Genomic DNA, 26,301 nt, shown 5'->3' with positions numbered 1-26,301 from the left:
AAGATGATCTAACACCAAAACGTAATTAATTAGAAAAACCAATTAACCTCCAGCCTCAACAATGATCTCTTGATTTTTATTTCATCTTTTCAATATGTTACCCATAATGGCTTAGTCTATCTAGACTTGCATGTTTAACTTAACTTGAAGCTATACTGTCACCATTCACTTGATTTTTTTATTAAAAATAATTAACAAATTCATAAATAGCTCATTGGAAACATTTTTGGATATTAGGGAAATTTTGAGGATTTTGGAATTCTTTTTAGATATATTGGGAATTTCAAGGATTTTGGATTTTGTTTATTGCTTAGTGAATAAAGGAATGACATTTAATTTATTTGATGGAAAAGTTCAAGCATCTTGGGTGCCAGACCCGCGTCCCTCCTTGAAATCTACTAGCATTACATAAAGAAGTTTGTCAAACCTATCAGGACGCAGGAAAGCCTTTTCTCTTTTCTGTTTGGTTTGATTTTAGTTTAATAATTGGTTTCAGTTTAATAAATCTAAAACTAAAAAAATTAAATTGAACTAAACCAGTTCAATTAAAAAAACTTATTGATATTATCATTATAATATTATAAAAAAAATTTGTTATTGATTTAACTAGTAAATATGCTTTTTAATAGCAATAATACAGTGAAATACGTCTATTATATGAAAAGATAAGAAATCTCCTAGTGATGTATTACTAAAATCTAAAATCGCTGCTTCCCACATATTTTCGAATCACATACTACTATAGTAATGTGGGATACAACTTAAATCTCGAATTCCGTAAATAAATATACGAGTTGATTTGTGTCTTGATTTTTTTTTTTTAAAATACCACCTAAAAAGGTATCATTTTAAAAATAAAAAAACGGTTTAAGATGAAACCTGATGATCGTTGTCTTATTAAATTAGGAAGCCAGGATCAAATATGCTAGTATACATTAAAATGGTGTGGAGTGGCGTGGTTTTGAGACACTGAGCGACTGCAAATACAGATACCGCAGGCGCCGGGTTTCAGTTTATCCCTTTCAACCCCAACGGGCTACCTTTACAGATTTGGCTGATTTCCGAAAGATCTAGAAAGAAGAAAAAAAATGTTGAAGTTCCTCTCAAAGGTAAAAATTGAATTCAACGCACTAGACCCACGCGTAGCCTCATGTATGGAGTTCTTAGCTCAATGCAATGCCCGCAAGGCCAAAGAATCCAACCCTGCTTGCCAGGTTCTTGTCAAGCGCCGCACCGACGATTTCCCACCACAGATCACTGTCACTTTCGTCAACGGCGTCGAGGAAGCTTTCGATGCCACTTCTACTCCTGCACAGGCCATTAGGACCATGATTTTGGAAAAGGGTCAGCTTCTTGAGACCGAGCAAATGTTTCGTGAAGCTGGAGAGAAGTGGCCTGTTATTATCCCTGAAGAAGAGCTCCGCCAGTTTGCTCCCGGTACCAAGGTTAGTGCTTGCTGGTTGTATTTGTTTTTGGTTTTTTCATTAGGCAGTGTTTTGTTTTTTTGCTCTCGTTTGGACATTTTTTCGAACAGGTGGTGTGTTTTGCTGTTACTCCATGGTAGGACTTGACATCTTGACATCCATTGTGATTTTCATTTGGGTAGCCTGAAGTATCACAGTTATTCTGTAGTTTATCGTAACTTATTTTGTAAGTGGAATGAATCACTGATGATGGCTCAAATTTTTGAGGAACCAAAAGTATCACTCTTAATTTTGGGTCACTGGTTGAATTGGAAGAAAGGAGTGATGGACCTGTGATACATAATATGTAGACGATAGTATTAAGGATTTTCCAGGATAAGAAGGCACATTGTGAATCACAAATGCGTGTTCGAAAAGATAACAGGTGCCATTGTCGTCTTTTGTGTCAGCGTGGATGCATCTAGATGATGAGGATTGTGACATTTGACAGTGTCCAAAAATTCTCATTGAATTTTGTGTTTCATTCTCTGCTGCTGCTATAAGGTTAAACGTGGCATATGCTAGAGTCTTTTGTGGGAAGATTTAACTATTCACCCAATCCGTGGCTTCTTTGGAGTTTTTGACAATGCTGCTACTGAATTAATGTCTCCTTCTATCTGTGTATGTGCTAACAGCCTGGTGTGTGTGTTTCTCCAAATTCTTAGAAGAGAACTAAAGGAGAAAAGGATGTGTTTTCATGGCTGTCTGCTGTGTTTTTGTGATGAGGGATGGATCAAAGGAAGACAAACCCCAAGAATAGATCAAGACTTAGCAGATTTTTAGGTTTATATTTATTTATTTATTGATTCTCTTTTCCTCTTCTGGGTAGTGTTTAGTTCTGCGTTTTATTTTCCTATATTCCAATTATTTACCTGTATCAGGTCATCTTTTTTCTTTATCTTTTGTATTATAGGTGGGAGATTTCGATGGAAACTGAACCACAAACCAATAAAGTGACTTACAGCATTAGTTTGTTTTTTTCCTCATTAGTTTCCCCGAGACAAGTGTTTGAGGTTCGTACAACCTTGAGCTTTGGATTGATTTGAATCCAGAAATATTACCAGAAGAAAAAGGTCATATTTAGTACATCTGTATTCCCTAGTAATTTAGAATATCTTTAAGGATTCACTTTTTATACGGTTCATAGTCTGAGAATTGCTATGGTAATTGCTGTTGGGTTATAGGGATGGCATTTTAATACCTGTGCCTCCTTGAGAAAAGGATTGATTCTTCTCTGCTTTGATTCTTCTTTACTTCTCATAGTCTTATGAGAATTACTGTGTCACTTTTATTGGGTTAAGAACAACCATTGGTTGCCCAAGTGTTTGCTCAATTTTGTCCAAAAATTTGTCTGGTTTTGTATTTGATGATACAAAACACCCATTGTTAATGTTGAAAACAATTCCATCACCTAGGAATTAAATTTGAGATGTAAGAGTTTTTTTATGCACATTGCTATCTCGACACAACATAAATAGTTAAAAGCATTCCCTTTTGTTCATTATACCTATGTCAGCCGAAACTTTGTAATGATCAAATCCATGTCTTAGACCTGCCCGCGCAATATGTTTTTTTAATCTATCAAATTCAAACAAAAAATGTATAGGATCTGATCTTGATTTGTTTTCATCCTTAAATTAGTCACTGGGCTGAGATATTTGGTTGGTAATCTTAAGGTTTTGGAATTAATATCCAATTTCTAAATCTGGTTTCTTTTTACAGATTCCTCGGGTTTTCTACTATTCACAAAAAAATAGTGCTTCTACCGGCTGTTGTGTCAGAAACTTGAAGCATCTATGGTGCCCCCAGTAATGCAGAGTTACATGACTTTCAGGTTTGTGCTCAAGTTTCTGTGATCATTTACCATTTCTATTTAAGAATTTTCATATGTATATTGTTTTCTATATTCCTAATTTCTAGTTTTTAAAGAAAACAGTAGCTGCATAATACGTTAGAAACTGGGTCTGGTTCTTTCATCAAAGGTTCTTGCACAGTATTATTATGTTATATATGCATGTCACAAAACTAATCATAGAGAACATAATATTGGGGGATGATTAAGCCAGGAGTAGGAGTTTTAATAGTTAGCTCGCTGGGACATGAGCTAAACTTTCATGGAGAAGCCCGATTAAATGAGGCCCAAAAGCTTGTGCCTCTGGCACATTAAGTTGCAAGTTCCCAAGTTTTCTTGCATTGGGTTTAGTAGCAAAAAAAAAAAAAAAACCCATGCTAATAAGTAGATGTCATGAATTTAAACTAACACATGCATCTTTCACCCTAGATTATTCCCTCCACATCACCACTTGCATCGTACCTGCATTCAAAATAAAATTTTAAGGTCAACCAGGTTTTTCTTGGATGTTAATACCGTGTTATTCCTCTGGATACCTCAAGTCCCTTCAAATTAATAGGCAACCAAACAATTATACAAACAAGAACCTATCACTTTTCATTTATAATGTTCAACAAAGAATTAACATGTATCCATTATTTGGTTCATATAAAATAACAAGCAAACAACATCCATTGTTGGTCAATGGAATTTGTTGCCTCGGCTTCCTTGATGGCAACTCCCAATTGATTGTTACAAGAAGCAAAAAACTAGGGACTTAGATCAATTCAACCTCATGCATTTGTTTATTAGTCACATGCTATTGTACCATACATAAGCAATGTACCGAAGCTTGAAAAATGTGATATCATTATGCTAAAAATTATATCAAACGCTACTCGACATCTAGACTAGCTTAGGGAAGTAATTGTCATATTTTTTATATTTATTTGGCATAGATAGACAACTGACCTATCATTTCTTCTTGCTGAAAGCCTTCTTTTTCTTGGCGTGCTCAGCCTTTATATTTTTGCTCTCAATCACTTTGCCGCAATCATGTTGCCGCTGAGCATCAAGTGAGGCATTGATGCTAATGTGGCCGCATTTGAAACATGATTTGTTTGCGACCATTTGAAACCTTGGTTGGTTTGCATGCTTCTGATACAATTATAGTTTACTATTAGGAAAATTGAATATTAAATTGAAAGATAGAGAGTTCAATGTTACAAGCTGTTTCAAATAAGAAAATTCAAAATCAGGACTAAAATTATGATATATTTAGAGCGATGTTTCTGCACTTTGCGACCATGTCAACATCAAGGCCTCACTTGTTGCTCAGCGGCAACATAATTGCAGCAAGGTGATTTAGGACAGAAAGATAAAGACTAAAAATGCCAAGAAAAAAAAGGCTTTTAGAAAGAAGAAATGATAGGTAAGTTGTCTATCTATGCCAATAAATATTAAAAAAACAATAGTAATATAAAAAAAGAATTAACTTAAACACAGTTGATTCTTGTACCACAACTCAATCCATATAAGGCCATGCAAAAGCAGTCACTTCCCTAAGCGAGTCTGGATGTCAGGTAGCATTTGATTTACTTTTTAGCAAAATAATATTACATTTTCCAAACTTTAGTACATTGCTTATATATGGTATGGTAGTATGTGACTAATAATCAAATACATGAGGTTGAATCAATGTAAGTGCCTAGTTTTTTGCTTCTTGTAATAATCAATTGAGAGTTGCCATCAAGGTAGCAAATTCTTTTGACCATCAATGAATGTTGGTTACATATTATTTAATTTGAACCAAATAATGAATGCGTGTTATTTCTTAGTTGAACCTTATAAATAAAAAAGTAATAGCTTATGGTTTGTATAATTATGTGGTTTCCTATTAATTTGAAGGGTCTGGAGGTATCTAGAGGAATAATAAAGTATTAAGATCCATGAAAAAACCTGACTGACTTTAAAACTTTATTTTAAATACAAGTAAGATGCAAGTGGTGATATGAAGGGAATAACCTAGGATGGAAAATGCATGTATTAGTTTAAAGTCATAACATCTACTTATGAACATGCATTTTTTTTTTGTCAGTGAACCCAATGCAAGAAAACTTGGGAACTTACAGCTTAATATACTAGAGGCACAAGCTTATGAGCCCAATCTAATCAGGCTTTTCATGATAGTTTAGCTTTCTTGTCCTTATGAGATAACTATTAGAATTTCTATTATTGGCTTAATCATCCCATAATACTAGGTTTTTTTATGATTAGTTTCATAACATGCATAAATAGCATAATAATAGTGTGTAAGGATCGTTGATGAAAAAATCAAAACCAGTTTTTAATATATTACGTGGCTACTATTTTCCTTAAAAATTAGAAATATAGAAAACAATATACATATAAAAATTCTTAAAGATATGATAAATGATCATAGAAGCTTTAACACAAACCTGAAAGTCATTCAACCCTGCTTTACCAGGGGCATCATATATGCTTTAAATTTCTGACCGGTAGAAGCTAGATTTAGAAATTGAATGTTTTTTCCAAAACCTTGAGGTTACCAACCAAATACCTCAGCCCAGTGACTAATTTAAGAAAGATGAAAACAAATCAAAATCAATCCCAGTCATTGTTGGTTCGAATTTGATAGAATTGAAAAAAGTATTCCACGGGCAACGCAGAGCCCTTTTCACTACTCTGTGGAAAGAATCTGATAGCCAAACATATTAAACAAACACATTCCATATAATTTCCTAGATTGCTTCACACTGAATCTCTGGTACTCAAAATGGATAGGCAATATAATAAATGCAGAGAAGGATTATAGAATGGGACTGAGTTGTTAACCATGTTCAATGCCCATCCTGCACATTTGTAGTCCTGACCTCTGGTTGCCTAAATGACATATTAGCGCATCGATCGCAATTTAGTGAACTTAGAGTTCATTTAGCTCCTTTAAGATAATCTATCCAGCAGAAAACAAACCTCGCAAGGACGATGAACAAAACAGTTCATGAAAATCTCAAATGAAACCAGAGACTTATCTCAACATTTCTTAACAAGCCAGGAAACATTACTCTTAGCCCTTCTTCCACCTTTAGATAATGCACTTTCCCACAGTCACTCTAAGACAATCCAAACCCTGATTTCAGAAGCATTTGGCATTTACATAATGAGAGCAAGACCAACCGAAATTGGCTACATTTTCCAAACCATAATGACAGAAATCAACCTCTGAAACAGATACAAACATGAACACATACTCAAAAGGTGCAGAGCAATACCTCACGCCATAATTTTTGCACCGCGAGAAGCTTGATGTGTGCAATTCGATGATGTTGCTTCACAACTTTAAACCAATGTCCATAATACTTCAATTTATGCACAATAGAAGTACGGAGTTCAATCAATGAAGACAGATTCTTAACACAAAACTGCCCCATCTCAAAGCAATCAATGCTCAATCAAGCAAGATTAGGACAGTCAAGCTCCAAATACAATTCCCTCTCGGCAGTATAAAACGACGAAAGATCCAACCTTTTCAATTTCTCTGAACAAAGCCTCAGATTCTCCATCCGATAACAATTCTCAAACTTTAAAACCTCAATATTAGGACAGGCTTCAACACCATATCATCAGTCATATAAATCAGATAAAAACAAATCTCCTTCATTGACCGAAGATTCATACTTTTCATATCAGCAGGCAATGTCAAGTCACACCTACACAATTTTAAGACTCTAACATTACCATTTCTAAGAGCAGAAAAAGGGAAATCATAATCGGGTCCTCCTTCTGGTTTCATGTGACAGTGTTGGGACTATGGTTATGTTGTTGTTTATGAGAAATTGTTTATTTGCGGATCCATTTTCTTCCTTGTCTGACTGATTTGTGGTGTAGGCTCTGATGTTAGCAGTTAATGATGTAGATATGCAACCAATATTGGGCTATCAATAACAAAATTTAAACCCCAAGCATTGAGAAAGATGAAGCATCTCTTTCAAAAGTAAAAGGCTGCAAATGGCATGTCTAATTTTGCTCTTGTTTAGTATTGAGATCGCTATTATTTTGTAATAATATTTTTGATATGTGTAGTTTTACATTATATTTTTTTTATTCAATCAATTTTAATTTTATTTTTAATACATAAATTTAATAAAAACAATTGAATAAATGTCTCATATTACGGGATCAAATATCTTCATCCATATTTATCTCTTAATTTTTCTAGTTTTGCTTTTAATTATTTTAATGATTTTTTTTATTTACACAAGTAATAATGAATTTATTTAATTAGATGTTTGTATAAACTTTTTGATCTATATTTAGGATTTTTTATGTCAAAAAAGTCTGATTATAATTTTTTTTTAAAAAATGACCTGCGGGTTAAATGACTATTATTATTATTATATATTTTATATAATATACTAAAAAAGATCACTGTTTCATTGTTTGTCCCTTTACTATTCACGAAGACACAAGTTATTGTAGATTGGAGCGGTGCAATGATACAGTTGTATTTACCAAAAAAACTTGTTAGACATGTAGTTAAGAGTGTGGTTGTCTTTTTCATGAGATACATTTGACACTGAAAAAATAGTTGAGGATATAATGGTCCGTTCAAGATTTTTAGGGTCCGTCCTGGGGAATGAGATGACTGCTAGACACCTGGCACTAAAGTCAGGCATGTCTGCCAGACCTGTGCCTAGGGTTAACAGACCCGCACGCCTGAATTCAAATCATATTTTTCCATTGAACTAATTCATCTTTTATATTTATGAATTTGTTATCCCTTCAACAAAAATTCTATCTTCTATTATTATTAGTACTGTTGTTATTGTTGTTGTTACAAGGCTATTGGGGTTGGCTTTCGTTCAAAACCAAATATATTTAATTTTATTTTTTTGCCTTTTTAGATTTGTTTTTCTTTTTTTTTGTGTTTTTTTTTTCATAAAGTAAAGAAGAAATAAATTGATGAGATTTTTTTTTATATTGTACAAAAATTAAATGATGATAATTTTTATTCATTTAAAGTTAAGTTGATTGAATTTTTCTTTTCCAATAGAGTTGAGCCTTGCCGCCCAACAAAGCCCACTAGAGTTGAGATGATTGATTTTTTTTTTCTCAATAAAATTGGGTTGTACTGCACCTAATAGCATTGAGCCTTGTTGTCATCAAGATTCAATAGGGCTGGCCCTTATTGCTTGCAGCATGATCCAAGGTCCAATAGAGTTAGGTTGTTCCTAGACTAATGACACTTAATATATTTCTTATATTTCTTATATTTTTTGTTTTTTAATTTTTTTTATAAGCTATTGATTTAACTAGTAAATATGCTTTTTGATAGCAATAATACAGTGAAATAAGTCTATTATGTGAAAAGATAAGAAATCTCCCAGTGATGTATTAATCTAAAATCTAAAATCGTTGCTTCTCACAAATTTTCAAATCACATACTACTATAGCAATGTGGGATACAACTTAAATCTCGAATAATAATAACAATTGACATGGAGCTGCTATTAGAAGTTTGTGAACGTCTATATATATGCTGATACTTGGACCTGTTATTTCAGTCTAAGTCTTTTCATTTTTTGTTTTCTTTTTGCTCTTCAGTCTTCTTATTTCTGGGTTATCTTCATTTCCCCTCACCTTTTATAGTTACTTTCCTATATATCTCGCGCAATGTGATGCATGTGCTATGTGCTTCACTTTAGTTTTCGCTTCTACTTCCTTTGTTTTTTGCCTAGTCTTCTCTATACTTGGGACTGTGATTTGGTACTGAGAGTTTCAGAAACTAAGTATGTTTTCCAGCGTTCTTTGTTTGAGAGTAGTATTTTGCCTTTCTTTCCTTAATTTTCTCGGCCACTATTTCTTTAATAAAGCTTTTTTTGTTGTGGCCCTTTCAAACCTTTAAAAACTTGGACAACCCATGCTTGACTCAACTGTTGCATACTGGAAACAAGTAGTTGCTGCCATTGTAGTATTACAAGATACATTTAGAGCACTAATCTTAGCTCATTTTAACACAGCTGTTGTATATTTGAAACAACTAGTTACTGCTATGGTAGTTTTACAATATACATTTATAACACTATTCTTAGCACATTTTAACATAACTATTGCATATTTGAAACAAGTAGTTACTACCATGGTAGTATTACAAGATACATTTATAGCACTAATCTTAGCACATTACAAGATACATTTAGAGCACTAATCTTAGCACATTTTAACACAACTGTTGCATGCTGGAAACAAGTAATTGCTACCATGGTAGTATTACAAGATACATTTATAGCACTAATCTTAGCACATTTTAACACAACTATTGAATATTGGAAACAAGTAGTTGCTGTCATGGTAGTATTACTATATACATTTATAGCACTAATCTTAGCACATTTTAACATAACTGTTGCATATTAGAAACAAGTAGTTGCAACCATTTTGGTATTCCAAGATACATTTAGAGCAGTAATCTTAGCATATTTTAACATAACTGTTGCATAATGGAAACAAGAAGTTATTATAATGTTAGTATCACAACACTATATGATTTAATCTCTATAAATTCTATTTTGAATTAAAATTTGTCAAATACATAATGCAATACACATCATGTATAAAATAAAATTCCCCTTCTAGTAACATCATGCTATCCTCTTATACAAAATCACTAGTGGAAGATTAAATTGAAAGAATTAAAACAAGAGTCCAGCATTAAAAGTAGTGTCAAAGAGGAAAATTAAAGAAACCTAACTGTTAGCATATTGAAACAAGTGAAGATCTTTTTGAATTAAAATTTGTCAAAAACATAACAATACAAAAGAAAAATTAAAGAGACCTAACTGTTAGCATAATGGAAACAAGAAGTTACTATAATGTTAGTATCACAACACTATATGATGTAATCTGTATAAATTCTATTTTGAATTAAAATTTGTCAAATACATAATGCAATACACATCATGTATAAAATAAAATTCCCCTTCTAGTAACATCATGCTATACTCTTCTACAAAATCACTAGTGGAAGATTAATTGAAAGGATCAAAGCAAGAGTCCAGCATTAAAAGCTGTGTCAAAGAGAAAAAATTAAAGAGACCTAACTGTTAGTATATTGAAACAAGTGAAGATCTTTTTGAATTAAAATTTGTCAAAAACATAACAATACAAAAGAAAAATTAAAGAGACGTAACTGTTAGCATAATGGAAACAAGAAGTTACTATAATGTTAGTATCACATCACTATATGATTTAATCTGTATAAATTCTATTTTGAATTAAAATTTGTCAAATAGATAATGCAATACACATCATGTATAAAATAAAATTCCCCTTCTAGTAACATCATGCTATCCTCTCATACGAAATCACAAGTGGAAGATTAAATTGAAAGGATCAAAGCAAGAGTCCATCATTAAAAGCTGTGTCAAAGAGGAAAAATTAAAGAGACCAAACTGTTAGCATATTGAAACAAGTGAAGATCTTTTTGAATTAAAATTTGTCAAAAACATAACAATATAAAAAAAAAAATTAAAGAGACCTAACTGTTAGCATAATGGAAACTAGAAGTTACTATAATGTTAGTATCACAGCACTATATGATGTAATCTGTATAAATTCTATTTTGAATTAAAAATTATCAAATACATAATGCAATACACATCATGTATAAAATAAAATTCCCCTTCTAGTAACATCATGCTATCCTCTCATACAAAATCACAAGTGGAAGATTAAATTGAAAGGATCAAAGCAAGAGTCCAGCATTAAAAGCTGTGTCAAAGAGGAAAAATTAAAGAGACCTAACTGTTAGCATATTGAAACAAGTGAAGATATTTTTGAATTAAAATTTGTCAAAAACATAACAATACAAAAGAAAAATTAAAGAGACGTAACAGTTAGCATAATGGAAACAAGAAGTTACTATAATGTTAGTATCACATCACTATATGATGTAATCTGTATAAATTCTATTATGAATTAAAATTTGTCAAATACATAATGCAATACACATCATGTATAAAATAAAATTCCCCTTCTAGTAACATCATGCTATCCTCTCATACGAAATCACTAGTGGAAGATTAAATTGAAAGGATCAAAGCAAGAGTCCAGCATAAAAAGCTGTGTCAAAGAGGAAAAATTAAAGAGACCTAACTGTTAGCTTATTGAAACAAGTGAAGATCTTTTTGAATTAAAATTTGTCAAAAACATAACAATACAAAAGAAAAATTAAAGAGACGTAACAGTTAGCATAATGGAAACAAGAAGTTACTATAATGTTAGTATCACATCACTATATGATGTAATCTGTATAAATTCTATTTTGAATTAAAATTTGTCAAATAGATAATGCAATACACATCATGTATAAAATAAAATTCCCCTTCTAGTAACATCATGCTATCCTCTCATACGAAATCACAAGTGGAAGATTAAATTGAAAGGATCAAAGCAAGAGTCCAGCATTAAAAGCTGTGTCAAATAGGAAAAATTAAAAAGACCTAACTGTTAGCATATTGAAACAAGTGAAGATCTTTTTGAATTAAAATTTGTCAAAAACATAACAATACAAAAGAAAAATTAAAGAGACGTAACTGTTAGCATAATGGAAACAAGAAGTTACTATAATGTTAGTATCACAGCACTATATGATGTAATCTGTATAAATTCTATTTTGAATTAAAATTTGTCAAATAGATAATGCAGTACACTTCATGTATAAAATAAAATTCCCCTTCTAGTAACATCATGCTATCTTCTCATACGAAATCACAAGTGGAAGATTAAATTGAAAGGATCAAAGCAAGAGTCCAGCATTAAAAGCTGTGTCAAAGAGGAAAAATTAAAGAGACCTAACTGTTAGCATATTGAAACAAGTGAAGATCTTTTTGAATTAAAATTTGTCAAAAACATAACAATATAAAAGAAAAATTAAAGAGACGTAACTGTTAGCATAATGGAAACAAGAAGTTACTATAATGTTAGTATCACAACACTATATGATGTAATCTGTATAAATTCTATTTTGAATTAAAATTTGTCAAATACATAATGCAATACACGTCATGTATAAAATAAAATTCCCCTTCTAGTAACATCATGCTATCCTCTCATACGAAATCACTAGTGGAAGATTAAATTGAAAGGATCAAAGCAAAAGTCCAGCATTAAAAGCTGTGTCATAGAGGAAAAATTAAAGAGACTTAATTGTTAGCATATTGAAACAAGTAAAGATCTTTTTGAATTAAAATTTGTCTAAAACATAACAATACAAAATTTAATCCACTACATATGTAAAATGAAATGCTTCCCGTAGTAACATTCAAAATCTAAATGAGAAACTCTCCGAATTAGAAAACCCTAAATGACCCAGATTGATACCCAATTACCCACAACCCAACTTCTAATAATCCTAATTGAGAAACCCTATATACCTTCAATACTTGAGCTGTTCACTTCTTCGCCTTCTCCATACCTTCTCTCTTTTGATTCTCTTAATAGGAGTTAAATGAACTGCCTTTTCTGTCTCTCGCTTGATTCTCTTAATAGGAGTTAAATGAACTGCCTTCTCTGCCTCTCGCTTGATTCTCTTAAAAGGAGTTAAATGAACTGGTTTAATTTGGTTCTCTTCTATTATATATAATAATAATAATAAAAAAACTTGCCAAAGGGGAAGGTAAATGCGCTATGCACTAAGACTCAATTTACTATTCACTATCAACAGTAAAATAATTGCCTTTCTAAAAAATCCGAAAGCCTGGTGTCAAAATACTTAAATTGTAGGATGGGGGCCTTTTGGTGTTTTTATGTTGGGTTTTTTTTTTGTTTTTATATTTTTATAAAAATTGTAGGGTAATTAAAGGCATATTTATCCTTTTATATTATTAATTATTATTTAATTTTTAAAAATCACTTGCTCGCTGTAGGCGGCCGCACATTTTGAGTAGTGCATACATCACCTCCTAGGGACAGAAAATGCTTTTTCATCGTGTGCTCTTCCTCCCGGTGCAACGCGTGTTAGTAGATGTTGGGTGGTTTGTTCTTGGTCGGTCTTTTATCATTTTCTATTCTCTTTTCTGAAAAGTATATATAGCCTTATCTTTTTTGTTCTTTTTATTTCATCTTCAATCCTTAATTCTTCTGATTTTAAATTTATGTCCTTGGCTCCTTGGTTAATTTTTTTTTCTTTCAATTTAATTCTCAATTCTAATTTGTCATTACATAATTTTTTCAATTTGGTCCTTTTAATTTCTAGTTTTTTTTTTCAAGTTTTTTGGTGGTTTTTAATTTCATCATTCTATCCAAGTTTGTGGTTTTTATTTTTTATAATTTGGTTTTTATTTTTTTGATTTTAATTTTTGTCCTTTTGTTAATTTTTTTTTAAATTTAACCTTTGGAAAATTGTTGTTGCCCTTAATTTATTTTTTTATTTCAATTTTCACCCATGTTTTTTAATTGCTAATTTTTTTAATCGCACAAAATAAATCACGCTAGTTAACCCTAGTCAACAAACTTGAGCTGTGACTTTTCCCGAGTTGACACCTAGGTTGATTTTGAAAACTAAGCGGTAGATAACCCAGGTCAATTCAATTTTTTTATTATATAAAAAATGTAAAATGGACTACATTTTGGAAAAAAAGATTAAAAAGAAAAACAATAACAATTTTTGACTATTTTGTCACGGCTTGTTGGGTTGCAGGTCAACTTGCATTTATGCAAGGTCAATTATCTTCAATTTTATTTGAAATTTGGCCTCGTCTAGACCCAGATCACCCGAGTCACGGGTCAAATTGATGGTTATGGTGAAGTTTTAAAACATTGATTTGTCGGGTTATCTTGTTTTTATTGTCGAGGCCACGTATTTGTAGGTTTAACGTAATTTGATTTTACTTGCCTGTTATTATCTTGGTCACATGTTTGTCACACAATACTAGCCTTTTGTTGTCAATTATTTTTATATTCAATCACACACTTTTAGAGGGTTTATTTCCTGGTTACTATGGTTTTTTCTTCTTCTTTTAATTGTGTGTTTGCTATCGGTGTTGATTTTGCAGTAAACAAGCCTCGGGTGGAGGAAGGAACACTCGAATTTTTGCCATCATCAAACCATTATGTGGAAACGTGGGCTCGAGTTCTTTCACATGGTGCTCAATAGCATTAAGCACTTGTTATAGTCGCGAGAACTTAGTGGGATGCCAAGGAGATTTGGAAAAGAGAGGATGGAAAGGTATTTTCTGGCGAGTACTTGACAGACCCGACCCGCGTTCCTCCTTGAAATCTACCAGCACTACATAAAGAAGTTTGCCAAACCTACCAGGCCGCAGGACAGCCACCAGAAACACCAGCTTTAATGAGAGAAATGGAGAGGAGAGGAGGAGAAGAGAGAGATTAGCTTACCTGTTAGGGGTACCAGTGATACTGAGTAGAGAAAAATAAGTATCTTGGAATTGTACTGAGTGAGAAAAAAAATAGAGATATCTTGGAATTGCACCGAGTGAGAAAAAAATAGAGATATTGATTAAACTTAAAAAAATAATTAATTAGAATATTTTTTAAAATTTTTTGTTCGGTTTGGTTTTGGTTTAATAAATCTAAAACTAACAAATCAGACCAGTTTAATTAAAAAAACTCATTGATATTATCATTGTAATATTATAAAAAAAATTTGTTATTGATTTAACTAGGAAATATGCTTTTTGATAGCAATAATACAGTGAAAGACGTCTATTATGTGAAAAGGTAAGAAATCTCCTAGTGATGTATTACTAAAATCTAAAATCGCTGCTTCCCACAAATTTTCGAATCGCATACTACTATAGTAATGTGGGATACAACTTAAATCTCGAATTCCGTAAATAAATATACGAGTTGATTTGTGTCTTGAATTTTTTTTTTATTAAATACCACCTAAAAAGGTATCATTTTAAAAATAAAAAAACGGTTTAAGATGAAACCTGATGATCGTTGTCTTATTAAATTAGGAAGCCAGGATCAAATATGCTAGTATACATTAAAATGGTGTGGAGTGGCGTGGTTTTGAGACACTGAGCGACTGCAAATACAGATACCGCAGGCGCCGGGTTTCAGTTTATCCCTTTCACCCCCAACAGGCTACCTATACAGATTTGGCTGATTTCCGAAAGATCTAGAAAGAAGAAAAAAAATGTTGAAGTTCCTCTCAAAGGTAAAAATTGAATTCAACGCACTAGACCCACGCGTAGCCTCATGTATGGAGTTCTTAGCTCAATGCAATGCCCGCAAGGCCAAAGAATCCAACCCTGCTTGCCAGGTTCTTGTCAAGCGCCGCACCGACGATTTCCCACCACAGATCACTGTCACTTTCGTCAACGGCGTCGAGGAAGCTTTCGATGCCACTTCTACTCCTGCACAGGCCATTAGGACCATGATTTTGGAAAAGGGTCAGCTTCTTGAGACCGAGCAAATGTTTCGTGAGGCTGGAGAGAAGTGGCCTGTTATTATCCCTGAAGAAGAGCTCCGCCAGTTTGCTCCCGGTACCAAGGTTAGTGCTTGCTGGTTGTATTTGTTTTTGGTTTTTTCATCAGGCAGTGTTTTGTTTTTTTGCTCTCGTTTGGACATTTTGTCGAACAGGTGGTGTGTTTTGCTGTTACTCCATGGTAGTACTTGACATCTTGACATCCTTTGTGATTTTCATTTGGGTAGCCGGAAGTATCACAGTTATTCTGTAGTTTATCATAACTTATTTTGTAAGTGGAATGAATCACTGATGATGGCTCAAATTGTTGAGGAACCAAAAGTATCACTCTTAATTTTGGGTCACTGGTTGAATTGGAAGAAAGGAGTGATGGACCTGTGATACATAATATGTAGACGATAGTATTAAGGATTTTCCAGGATAAGAAGGCACATTGTGAATCACTAATGCGTGTTCGAAAAGATAACAGGAACTGGCCTTTTGCGTCTTTTGTGTCAGCGTGGATGGATCTAGATGATGAGGATTGTGACATTTAACAGTGTCCAAAAATTCTCATTGAATTTTGTGTTTCATTCTCTGCTGCTGGTATAAGGTTAAACGTGGCATATGCTAGAGTCTTTTGTGGGAAGATTTAACTATTCACCCAATCCGTGGCTTCTTTGGAGTTTTTGACAATGCTGCTACTGAATTAATGTCTCCTTCTATCTGTGTATGTACTAACAGCCTGGTGTGTGTGTTTCTCCAAATTCCTCATCTGGCAGGAGTTGTATAGAGTGACTAATGCGTTAGCTTGGCTGTAGATGGTGAGTTTGCTTCAAGTGATTTCACGAGCTCTCTTAGAGAGCCTGTTGTAAAGGTTCTGTGCTTTTTAGGTGCTGACAAGTTCTGTCTTGGTTGGGGTGGGTGTTTTTGCTATATTAAGTCAGTTCAGTTATGGGGTTTTTGACTGATTGGGTGTTTGCCAATCATCCTCACTGGTATTCTTTAATTCTTTTAATATTATTAATAAAACTGCTCAATTCATAAGATTATAAAACAAAGAAAGAAAAGGAAAGGAAAAGGAGCGGAGCCAGCCCACTTAATTGGCCTAGTTTAATTGCATTAAAAAAGAGGCTCCAATAACTCATGCTTTCATTCAAGTTAGGCAGTCAATTAGTGGTGTGAATTGCCTTCTAATCATCCAGTTTGAATCTTGTTTTGCCTTGATTGCTCATTATTTCTTCACATGTTACCACCTCCCTCTATTTTACATTTTTATAATTCTCTGTTTTTTTTTCCTCACAGCCAAGGAAGGCAGAAGAGAAGAAGCAATAATTGTATGTTGTCTGTTATACCTGCTGCATGGGAAACTCTGGATGACCATAAGCTCTGCCGGAGCAAAGACAGAACTTAATTTTTTGCGAGTTATACCCCCTTTGTAGGGCATGATTTGAACCATGCTAGTGCTGCTAGCAACATCAGTTTTAATTCTCCATGTAAGTGCTTCGCATGTCTTGATTTTGAAACAATATTGCTTCTTTGTTGATGCGTACTTGTGCTTTGATACTGTTGTCTTTGTCAGCCCTGATCCGACCTGGCTCAAAAAAAGCACGCGACCACCCAAGTCTTTTGTTTCCTTCCAAGCCATACTTGAAGGATCAAGCATGTAAACTCTAACCCATTGTCCCATATAACCCACAAAAACTGACATTAGCTCTCCATTACAATCAACTAAATAGCAATTGCTTATGGGACTGCTAGTACATGGATTTCCAGGACTATCAAGCACAGCCCACTTATCCAACTCCTCCTCCTCCTCCTCCTCCTCCTCCTCATCTTCTTCTTCTTTGTCTATTTTTGGATCAAAAACAGCCAGACATCCAGGCTGTCCTAAAAAATAAAAACATCCCTTGTGAAAGACTGGACTGGTATAAGATGGAACGAAACCTGATTCTATGTGAATTGGATCCGAAGTCCAACTGTCCTCGCCGCGACGAATGAAGGTAGGGTATACCCAATAGGTTTGAACATGGATGGCCAGGACTCTGCAATTAGGCGATGTTGGAGATTCTGAAAACGAAATTCCATCAAAAAAAAATTCACTTCGAGGTAAGTCGGGAAGATCAATCCTTTGATTTGTTATAGGATTGAGGAAAAACACAACCTGTTTTCCCTGAGAGACAAGCAACCACCCGTGTTTTGCGAAGCGAATTGTTTTTGGTTCGTGGCAATGGCTGCGATCGGACTCCCCTTTCTGGCAACACTGATCGTGCTCATTGTCTTCAATATCAGAGCTGAATTTTGTAGTATCAGAAGTAATAATATTCTTATACACGGAGTTAGCTATTTCGGGTGCAGAGCAGCAGAGCAAGGGGCTGAAGAAATTAATTAATTTACCATCGGACTTTAAATAAACCAGGGTTGGAAATTCTTTCTTGAATTTTGGGAGGGGAATCGAACTCCAGCTCTTGCAAACAGCACCAAAACTGTAGCAATCTGGTGCACGAAGACGAGAAATAATCAACGCGACCATGTCTCTAGGAAGATCAGACCAGCATCTCTTTTGATCACAAACACCTTCGTGTAAAGTCGTCGTCATTATCATTCAATCGTCCAATTCGGTTGCAGAAAACTGGAGCTCAGTTTTGATTGAGGGAGGGAGGGGCTGGTATATGTGCTTTCGATGTATAGCTAAAGCTTACATATATAGAGACAGACATGAAATATTGCAAGCAAGTGTTTCCTTTCCTATTTAGGAACAGGAATCCTTAATTATGCGGGGATTTCTTATTTATTCCAATAATAAAATCCCAACAACATTAGGATTCTAAACCCCATAATAAAAACGGAATACTTTAAAAAAAAAAAATTCCTATATAACTCCTTGTCCATGTCAATACCCAACTCAACCCCTATATATTTATATTGGTAAAGTTAAATATCACCTCGGATTAAATCCTAGTTAATATAAAAATCCTTAATGAAAAAGGATTTGTAATATACTAGTTTATTAGATTTGTTGTTCAATTCAAATATTAGATTCCTTATAAGATTATGATTTTCTTTAACTTGTTTAATTCCTTAATTAGTTAGAACTTGAAGCATATAAATAGACTTGTAATTTTAAGCATAAGACACAAAAATATCATTCTTCTTCTTGTTCTTTACCCTTTTTCTATAAATTAGATATCATACCCTATTCTTCTTTTTCAACACACAGACACTTGCAAGAGCACAGAAGAGTTGTGTTGCAAGAAGAAGAAGAAGAGAGCAACTCTCTCCAAGGTGGGAAGGACTTGTTTTGTTGATTTTCTCGGCACGCTATATCTTGGGCTAACTCAATGGAAGTTAATACCACGGAGGAGGAGGAGGAGCAAAGCTTGCAGTGTTGGCCGCCAGCTGTAGGATTACTTCCATGTCTTGTTTTCTTCCATGGAAGTAGTGAAAAAGGCCAGACCTTTTATGACATCTCAGAATGTCGTTGCCACGTCAAAAACATTCCAGGGTTGCAAGGTAAGCAAATAGGGACGTGCTCATATGGTTGGTTAGTCATAGCCGGAGATTCGATTTCAGATGATTGTTTTCTGTTGAATCCTATCTCTACGAAGAAGATTCAATTGCCGTCTTTGGCACCTGACTTCACCTGGACAGATTGTGTCCTTTCATCGCCTCCTCATCGTCCCGAGTGTGTTGTCATGTTTTTGAATTTTGGTTTTGGGATTCTCAACGTCAAGTCCTGCAAGCCTGGTGATGTTGAGTGGGCAGGACAAGACTTGGAGCTTCATGATGAATGGTTTGATGACTCGGATTGGGGCTTATCAGTTGGAGTTCATAAAGGAGACATTTACATACTCACCTGCTATGAGCATCTCTACTTTGTTGAGTTTAACAAGTCTTGTGGCATTACATTAGTTGATCTGAAAGTGGATGATAGCACAAGTCCAATCACAAGGAGCTTTCATAGTGACTTCCCAACATATCTGGTTGAAACATGCGGGGAGCTCCTTCGTGTTCATTGCTATATCCTTCATGGACAGCTGATGGATATTTCGGTTTATAAATTAGATTTCAATGAGAGAGTTTGGATCAGAATAAAAAAATTGAAGGATCAAGCAATTTTATAGGTTTCCCTCTGGGCACAGGTTCTTGCTTGCTCCACAGAAGAACCAAGAATTCAAGGAAACAGAATCTATTTGACATTGCCTGAAGATAGAAGCCTATATGTGTATGATCTTGATTTGTGTTGTCTCGAGGTCTGTTTGCCATGCCCAAATGTGAAAGCTGATTGGATTGAAAATGATTGGATCTTACCTCTTTTAGAGGATAAATAGTCAATTAGGACGTGATTTTCTATCATGAGGATAAATGCTATGTATTTACCCATTTAATTAATAAAAGGTGGTTTCTCCTTGTTTCATATTAATCTTACACCTTCAATAAAAATTAAAATTCCTTCTCCTCGATTGATTTTAGAAATAGATGATAGGAAACAGTAGTTCGCTTCCACTTTTGGAAATGTATTTGCGCACCCTTCAGTATTTTGATTATAATTTTTACCCGATGCAATCATCCCAATGTCAAAAGATCGTTTGTAACACACATCGGCCTGTCAAAATGAACATCGCATCTAAAGCCGAGATCAATAAGTCTCCAATCGGGAAAGCTACCCAAGCTTCCAGGAAGGAAGGTTTGATTTTTTTATAGAGTTCCGGAAAGGACTTGAGGTGATAAAATTTCTCTCCCTACATAATTTTAATGTCAATATTCGCACAACCCATGTAGGGTCAGAGTTGTCGACAGGAAGTTCCATAGAGAAATGGAGTGCTTCAAGACCAACTGATGATGTGTTTTAGGTGACCCAAGCTCCTTTGCCAACTTCACATTGCAATGCAAATTTTCCCTTGCTCAGGTCCAAGTGAAATACAACTCCCTGTTACTGGTTTTAGCTCTTATCTATACACTAATAATAACAATTGACATGGAGTTGCTATTAGAAGTTTGTGAACGTCTACATATATGCTGATACTTGGACCTGTTATTTCAGTCTAAGTCTTTTCATCTTTTGTTTTCCTTTTGCTCTTCAGTCTTTTTATTTCTGGGTTATCTTCTTGGACGTTATCTTCATTTCCCCTCGCCTATTATAGTTACTTTCCTATATATCTCGCACAATGTGATGCATGTGCTATCTGCTTCGCTTTAGTTTTCGCTTCTACTTCCTTTGTTTTTTGCCTGGTCTTCTATATACTTGGGACTGTGATTTGGTACTGACAGTTCCAGAAACTAAGTATGTTTTCCAGCGTTCTTTGTTTGAGAGCAGTATTTTGCCTTTCTTTCCTTAATTTTCTCGGCCACTATTTCTTTAATAAAGCTTTTTTTGTTGTGGCCCTTTCAAACCTTTAAAAACTTGGACAACCCATGCTTGACTCATCTTATTGCTTTACTTTATGTTCTTGAACTTGGTTTCAGGTCTGGATGTCGTCCTTCTTCGATGTTAATTTCATTAATAAGCTTTTCAGTTTTTACAGTTACGTGGATACTGCTCTGCTCCTCTTTTTTTTTTATAGCTCAATGTCGCTACTTGCTATGCATGCAGTTTTAGCTTGCCTTTTTATTGGCATTTGATTTGTTTTTCCTTAACTCTCTCGGCCTTTTTTTTTCTTAATGGTTTTGCATGGTTGAATAACCTGAACCTGAGTTTATCTGCTATCACTAAGAACCCAATAAAATTAAGTCCTATACCAGGAGACTCACTAGTATTGAATCTTGCTGACAGCAGAATCTATTAGAGTTGAGCACTGTTGCCAGGAGGACACAATATAGATTTGGGTTGATTGATTTTTTTTATTCTAATAAAATTTAGATCATCCTACCTAGCAGGACCTAATAGTATTAGGCTGTGCCACCACCAAAACCTAATAGAGTTAAATCTTACCTCCACCAAGACCCAATAGCTTCCAATCCAAAAACCAAGCAACCATTTCAATGATAAAGAGAAATAAATAATGCAATGTAGCGCAGAGGCAAAGGCATATGGAAAACCAGCTTCAGATGTCATTTTTTACGTAGCAACTCTGAAAAAAAAATCCTTCCATTAAAGAATACAACTAAAAAAAATAAAACTTTAGAGAATAAAATATACAAAAAATATATATCCAAAATTCCCCTAGTTCAGTGAGACGGCAACGTTAATTGGAGGTATCATATAATTATGAGAGCACTCAACTAAAATGCAAAATAATAAAACAATGAAGGAATATTGAGAACACCAGGTCAACTCAACTTGAACTATCTATCTATACAGGTGAGAACAAGGAGGACAATTTTCCCTTGCACATTGCAAATGTATTTTGATATTTTCTGCGGCCTTCACATATATCTCTTCTTTCCATTCCTTTGCCCTCACCTGTGTTTTGTACAAATGTTTCTCATCAACACAAAAACAATGGCTAGTATCTAGATATTCAAGTTTCTTTTGCCCATCCAAAATAGTTGGCAATGCATTGACCGACAAAACACACGATGAAATCATCAAACGCTTTAGTGCAGGGAAGTTTTCTGCAATCAAAGAAGCAGTGGGAGAGCTTATGCGCCCAAAAAGGGTTAGACTATGAATACGCTTGCAGAATTTAGCAAGGCACTCAACTATTGTATCTTTGCAGCACACTTCTTCCAAATTTCTCCAGGGTAGAAGTGCCCCCACAACAAAAATTTGGTCGATGCTAGTAGTAGGAAATGAGATACTTCTTACCAAAGGCAACCTGCAATCGTAATATTGTCCATCAACAAACATATATAAATGGAAGAAATATTAGTTCATGACTGTACGTATAATTAATTATATAATAGAGATGATGGTAAAAACACAACCATTTTACTTAAGAACAAACTATAAACATGGTTATAACATTACCTTGAACCAAAATATTCTCATGGAAAGAAATCAGCGGGTGATTCGCCAAACAAAACCTTGGTGTAATGGTTTTGAGGTCGAAAAGGACCAAGCGCCAAGTGGAGAAGAAAAAAATACCTTCCACGTGCATGATTGCAATAACTATCTGGTGGAAATTTGTCATAGGAACGGAGATCAAGAGTTGTTCCAAGAGGAAATAGAGCATCGAGGTGGGCCAACAGCCATGGCTTGCAGAAATACATGGTATTACCATCCAATGTCTGCCACCCAAGTGATTTCACTAACTTGTTCATTATCATAACCAATATATCATGGTCCATTTCATTCCAACTTCTAATTTGACAAGTCGTTGCAACTACTTGTAGTTTTGCCTTCTTGTGGTTACGCCTTGTTGATAAACTATACATGTTGTCGCTACTTTGTTGTTGCATCTCCGGTACCCGTGGCGGTGGCGACACCTGTGACATTGGCAGTTTTCGAGACCATTTCTTTAACCACGTTGCCATCAAATTAAGGTCCTTTTTTTACAGGAAAAAAAGAAGTTATTAACCAGCACTTCACAAATGTACTCTGTCGTTGAAAATACATGATTCCAAATTAAAAAATGATATTTGGATCATACATACATACTTGTACATCCAAATTGAAAAAGAGAATTTAAATTTTTTTATCCAAAAAAAATACAAATCACACTCATAAAAATTAAAGGAAAACTCCACCCTGATGGATTAGGGTTTAGAGACATAGGGATCAAAATATTAGATTCATGGACTTCATTACCTTAAAAATCACAGCTACAAGGTTGCACTATAAAGCAAAATAAATAAACAAAAGCCCTGAAATTTAGTGAATCCACACAATTTAATTCCAACGTCTCAAAACCCTCCCTTCAAGTGCTAGGTGGGATCAAAATCAGCAGCACCAAAATTCAAACGTAGAGGAAGCATAGATCAAATATCCCATAAAAAAAGATGAACCATAACAGATGTTCCCAACATCATCAAACGAAAATTGTGTACCACACAAAAAACCCAACATCCAAAAAGACCAGAACCAACAAACTAAATACAAAAACACAACAGCGAAAAAGAAACAAGCATAAGGCAACAAAGCACACAAAGACTAGAACAGTTACCTTTGTGGGTGTATCTGTGTTTTGGATGGTAAGATGTTTGTGTTTGATTAATTTATTTTTGTAAACACTGTATTTGATTATGATGTTTTGGGGAGTAGGTTTTGCCGCTTGGTTTGTGTGAGTTCGGCAAAATAAATTGTATCAGAGTAGTTCTAACAAGCCCTGGGCAAAGTTGGGCTTTGCAGTGAGCACGGTAGGTTTGGCAGTGTACATACTTCAGTTATCTAGTAACAGACATAGCCACAGGTAGGCTTGGCATACTGCCAAGCCTGAACACCCTGAATTTAGTGCTAGCCAAACCCAGCTACAGATAGGCTTGGTGGCAGTGTATCCAACCCAATCGCTTTGCCAGACCTAAAAATTGATGGGTGAAACACCATGGATGATAGGAAACAGTACGCGTCCATTTTTGGAAATGTTTTTGCGCCACCCTTCATTATTTTTTGAGTATAAAAATCATCCCCATTCAAAAAGTTCGTTCTGTAACACCCATCGCAGGCAAATTAACACCTATCCCCAGGTGTCGGAAAAATCTGCTGAAAATGGCAACTTTTTTAATTCTGTAATTCTTGGACCTTAAAATGGCAAACAACTCGACTGAAATTCCCAAAACAAGTCCTCTCTATTGACTCTTTCCGGGTGTGGTTACCAACCTTTGAGGTAAAGGACCTTGTTTTACTACACAAGGTTTCATCCAGTTCAATTTATCTTTTGATTCCCCAATCTGTGGTTTAAACACAGAGCTGCTTCACTATAAATTTATGTTTTTCACGTGTATTATGTGTCACAGCCTCATTCAAATCCTCCCCCGTAGTTTACTAATGTCTGAAAAACTCCATATTTGCAAGTAGAATATCCACAAATCACTCATGATCAAGTTCCAACCTAAGCTATAACCATTTTGAGGAAACAACTTTAATAAAAGATATCGACTAAATTCTCATTCTCCGACAACTTTCCCTTCGAGACATTCCTCTGCTCATGCTACATTCTGAATTATATCTTGGCATGCTCAAATCTGTAGCTTTCTTAACAAAGACTAGCCTATTAGGTTTCTGTAATGTTTTAATGTTGGATTGCAGAAAAAAATTAACGCCATGTTCTGTGCAAATTGTCATATATCATTTGTTTCTGATTCCATATTCAACCTTTTAAAATGTGCCATATAATTAATTCTTTGCATGGCCTTTTTTCCAAGTCACAAACTGATTCTCTTTGTTCAGTGCATGTAGGTACAACCAAAAAACAAAATCTAGGTTCTAATACATGGACAGGATCGATGTCTAGGGAGGGATGGAAGAAGAGGCGCTTATCATCAGATGAATGTGAGGACACCAATCTTGAGGAAATGAACATGCTGAAGTCCCAACTACAAGCTCAAAACACTAGCTGTAAGCTGGATAGGGAACAAAGGACGGACCATAATGATAGCTTAGTCAGTGCACTCAATAAGCTCACAGATGCTTTAGTAAAAATTGCTGATAATGGTTCAAAACAAAGAGATGTTAATGAAGCTTCCTACATTGTAGTTGAGCATTATGACATATGTTAGCCTGGATTTTGCTCCAGTTTCTTCTTCATGAAAATAATCGATATGATATGAATCAGACATAATATTTGTTTTTTTATTGAATAATTCTGCTCTGCTTAAATTTCAATAATAAATGAGCTCCCAGCATGAAAATTTGCTTGATAAATACTGTTAAAATTAGAAAAAGGATTAACAGGTTGCAATGCATTCTCTTTAAGAATCTCAAAGGCATAAGAACTACAATGCTAGTCACTCTCTTGTCATCTAGTTTACTGAAATGAAACATGTACAACGAATATCTTGCACAGAGAAGCAGACAAAAAGCTGAAAGGAAAAAAGAACAATGGCTTTTCCTAAAATAGCAATTGGTGTCATCAATTGATCACAGGGACAATTAAAGGATATTTAAGATGAACAAAAAAAATATGTATGGGATTGCCATGAGAAATCCAGCTAAAGAAAAGAAAGAGAGGAAACAAGAGAAGAAAAAAGGGAAAACAAATACCTGTGGGAAATTAATAGAGGAGGATGCAGAGGTATTGCCGAACGAGAAGGGTTGGCCAATTTGAGGATGAAAGATAACCCTATGTTAGCACTCAAACGCTAGCTTTATAACCTACAAAAATCAGAATAAATAAAGAAACAAAGTATATTATTAGATGTGTATTCCTTTTCCAAGATATAACCTGAAAAATCTTATTCAATATGTATAATTGATTTAAATAAATATAGAAACAAAATAAATTATTAACTATAAACACTAAAATAAATAAATTATTGTCTATGATTGTTTTAATCTTATATCCTTTCTTAATCGGGCACATCATATATTTTTTCAATTAAATCAATTAATTAGAAATATATATTATCTTAATTTCCAATTAAATTTTGCCATGTGTTTTGAATATTTTGAGAATCCAAAAGTTAACATTTGATCATTAATTGAATTTTATTTTAGATTATTTGAATTTGATTTT

General features: G+C 34.3%; 2 protein-coding genes and 2 long non-coding RNA genes across 20 annotated transcripts; 2 read left to right on the top strand and 2 right to left on the bottom strand.

The window, feature by feature from the left end:
- The first annotated feature begins 811 nt into the window (after positions 1-811).
- On the top strand, positions 812-25,032 carry LOC118044604 (uncharacterized). Of its 13 annotated transcripts, XM_073412859.1 has the most exons (4): positions 818-1,445; positions 2,099-2,246; positions 2,377-2,476; positions 3,186-6,038. In XM_073412859.1, exons 1-2 carry the CDS (start codon positions 1,089-1,091, stop codon positions 2,126-2,128), a joined length of 387 nt encoding a protein of 128 aa, XP_073268960.1. In that variant the 5' UTR covers positions 818-1,088; the 3' UTR covers positions 2,129-2,246; positions 2,377-2,476; positions 3,186-6,038. The 13 variants fall into 13 exon arrangements, with proteins under 13 accessions (XP_073268951.1, XP_073268952.1, XP_073268950.1 ...); XM_073412850.1 differs by lacking the exon at positions 2,377-2,476 and adding an exon at positions 14,370-14,923 and having other exon boundaries at positions 812-2,246; positions 3,186-3,297; XM_073412851.1 differs by lacking the exon at positions 2,377-2,476 and having other exon boundaries at positions 812-2,246; positions 3,186-3,297; positions 4,314-6,038.
- On the bottom strand, positions 3,641-6,824 carry LOC140956213 (uncharacterized). Its single transcript, XR_012171345.1, has 3 exons — positions 6,151-6,824; positions 4,267-4,452; positions 3,641-3,777 (listed from the first exon to the last, which is right to left on the bottom strand). It is a non-coding gene; the product is annotated as an uncharacterized lncRNA (long non-coding RNA).
- Positions 14,996-18,945, top strand: LOC118044606 (uncharacterized). Of its 4 annotated transcripts, XR_012171342.1 has the most exons (4): positions 14,996-15,835; positions 16,493-16,572; positions 17,054-17,244; positions 17,331-18,945. XR_012171342.1 is itself a non-coding variant. In XM_035052984.2 (3 exons), exons 1-2 carry the CDS (start codon positions 15,479-15,481, stop codon positions 16,544-16,546), a joined length of 411 nt encoding a protein of 136 aa, XP_034908875.1. In that variant the 5' UTR covers positions 14,996-15,478; the 3' UTR covers positions 16,547-16,572; positions 17,054-17,294. The 4 variants fall into 4 exon arrangements, 3 of the variants coding, with proteins under 3 accessions (XP_034908875.1, XP_034908876.1, XP_034908877.1); XM_035052984.2 differs by lacking the exon at positions 17,331-18,945 and having other exon boundaries at positions 17,054-17,294; XM_035052985.2 differs by lacking the exon at positions 17,331-18,945 and having other exon boundaries at positions 14,999-15,835; positions 16,531-16,572; positions 17,054-17,294.
- LOC140956212 (uncharacterized) lies at positions 21,821-25,948 on the bottom strand. 2 transcript variants are annotated; one of them, XR_012171344.1, is made up of 3 exons: positions 25,830-25,948; positions 22,659-23,176; positions 21,821-22,506 (listed from the first exon to the last, which is right to left on the bottom strand). It is a non-coding gene; the product is annotated as an uncharacterized lncRNA (long non-coding RNA). The 2 variants fall into 2 exon arrangements; XR_012171343.1 differs by lacking the exon at positions 25,830-25,948 and having other exon boundaries at positions 22,659-24,965.
- Between the last annotated feature and the right edge of the window lie 353 nt (positions 25,949-26,301).

The sequence above is a fragment of the Populus alba genome, chromosome 12 (assembly GCF_005239225.2).
Source record: "Populus alba chromosome 12, ASM523922v2, whole genome shotgun sequence".
NCBI classification, from domain to species: domain Eukaryota; kingdom Viridiplantae; phylum Streptophyta; class Magnoliopsida; order Malpighiales; family Salicaceae; genus Populus; species Populus alba.
The sequence above is the reverse complement of the archived record's forward strand: the minus strand, read 5'-3'. Positions and strand labels throughout refer to the sequence as shown.

Coding starts and splice junctions, on each gene's coding strand:
- LOC118044606 (XM_035052984.2), top strand. CDS start 15,479: ATGTTGAAGTTCCTCTCAAAGGTAAAAATTGAATTCAACGCACTAGAC. Junction 15,836..16,492: donor AGTTTGCTCCCGGTACCAAG/GTTAGTGCTTGC, acceptor ATGTACTAACAG/CCTGGTGTGTGTGTTTCTCC.
- LOC118044604 (XM_073412850.1), top strand. CDS start 1,089: ATGTTGAAGTTCCTCTCAAAGGTAAAAATTGAATTCAACGCACTAGAC.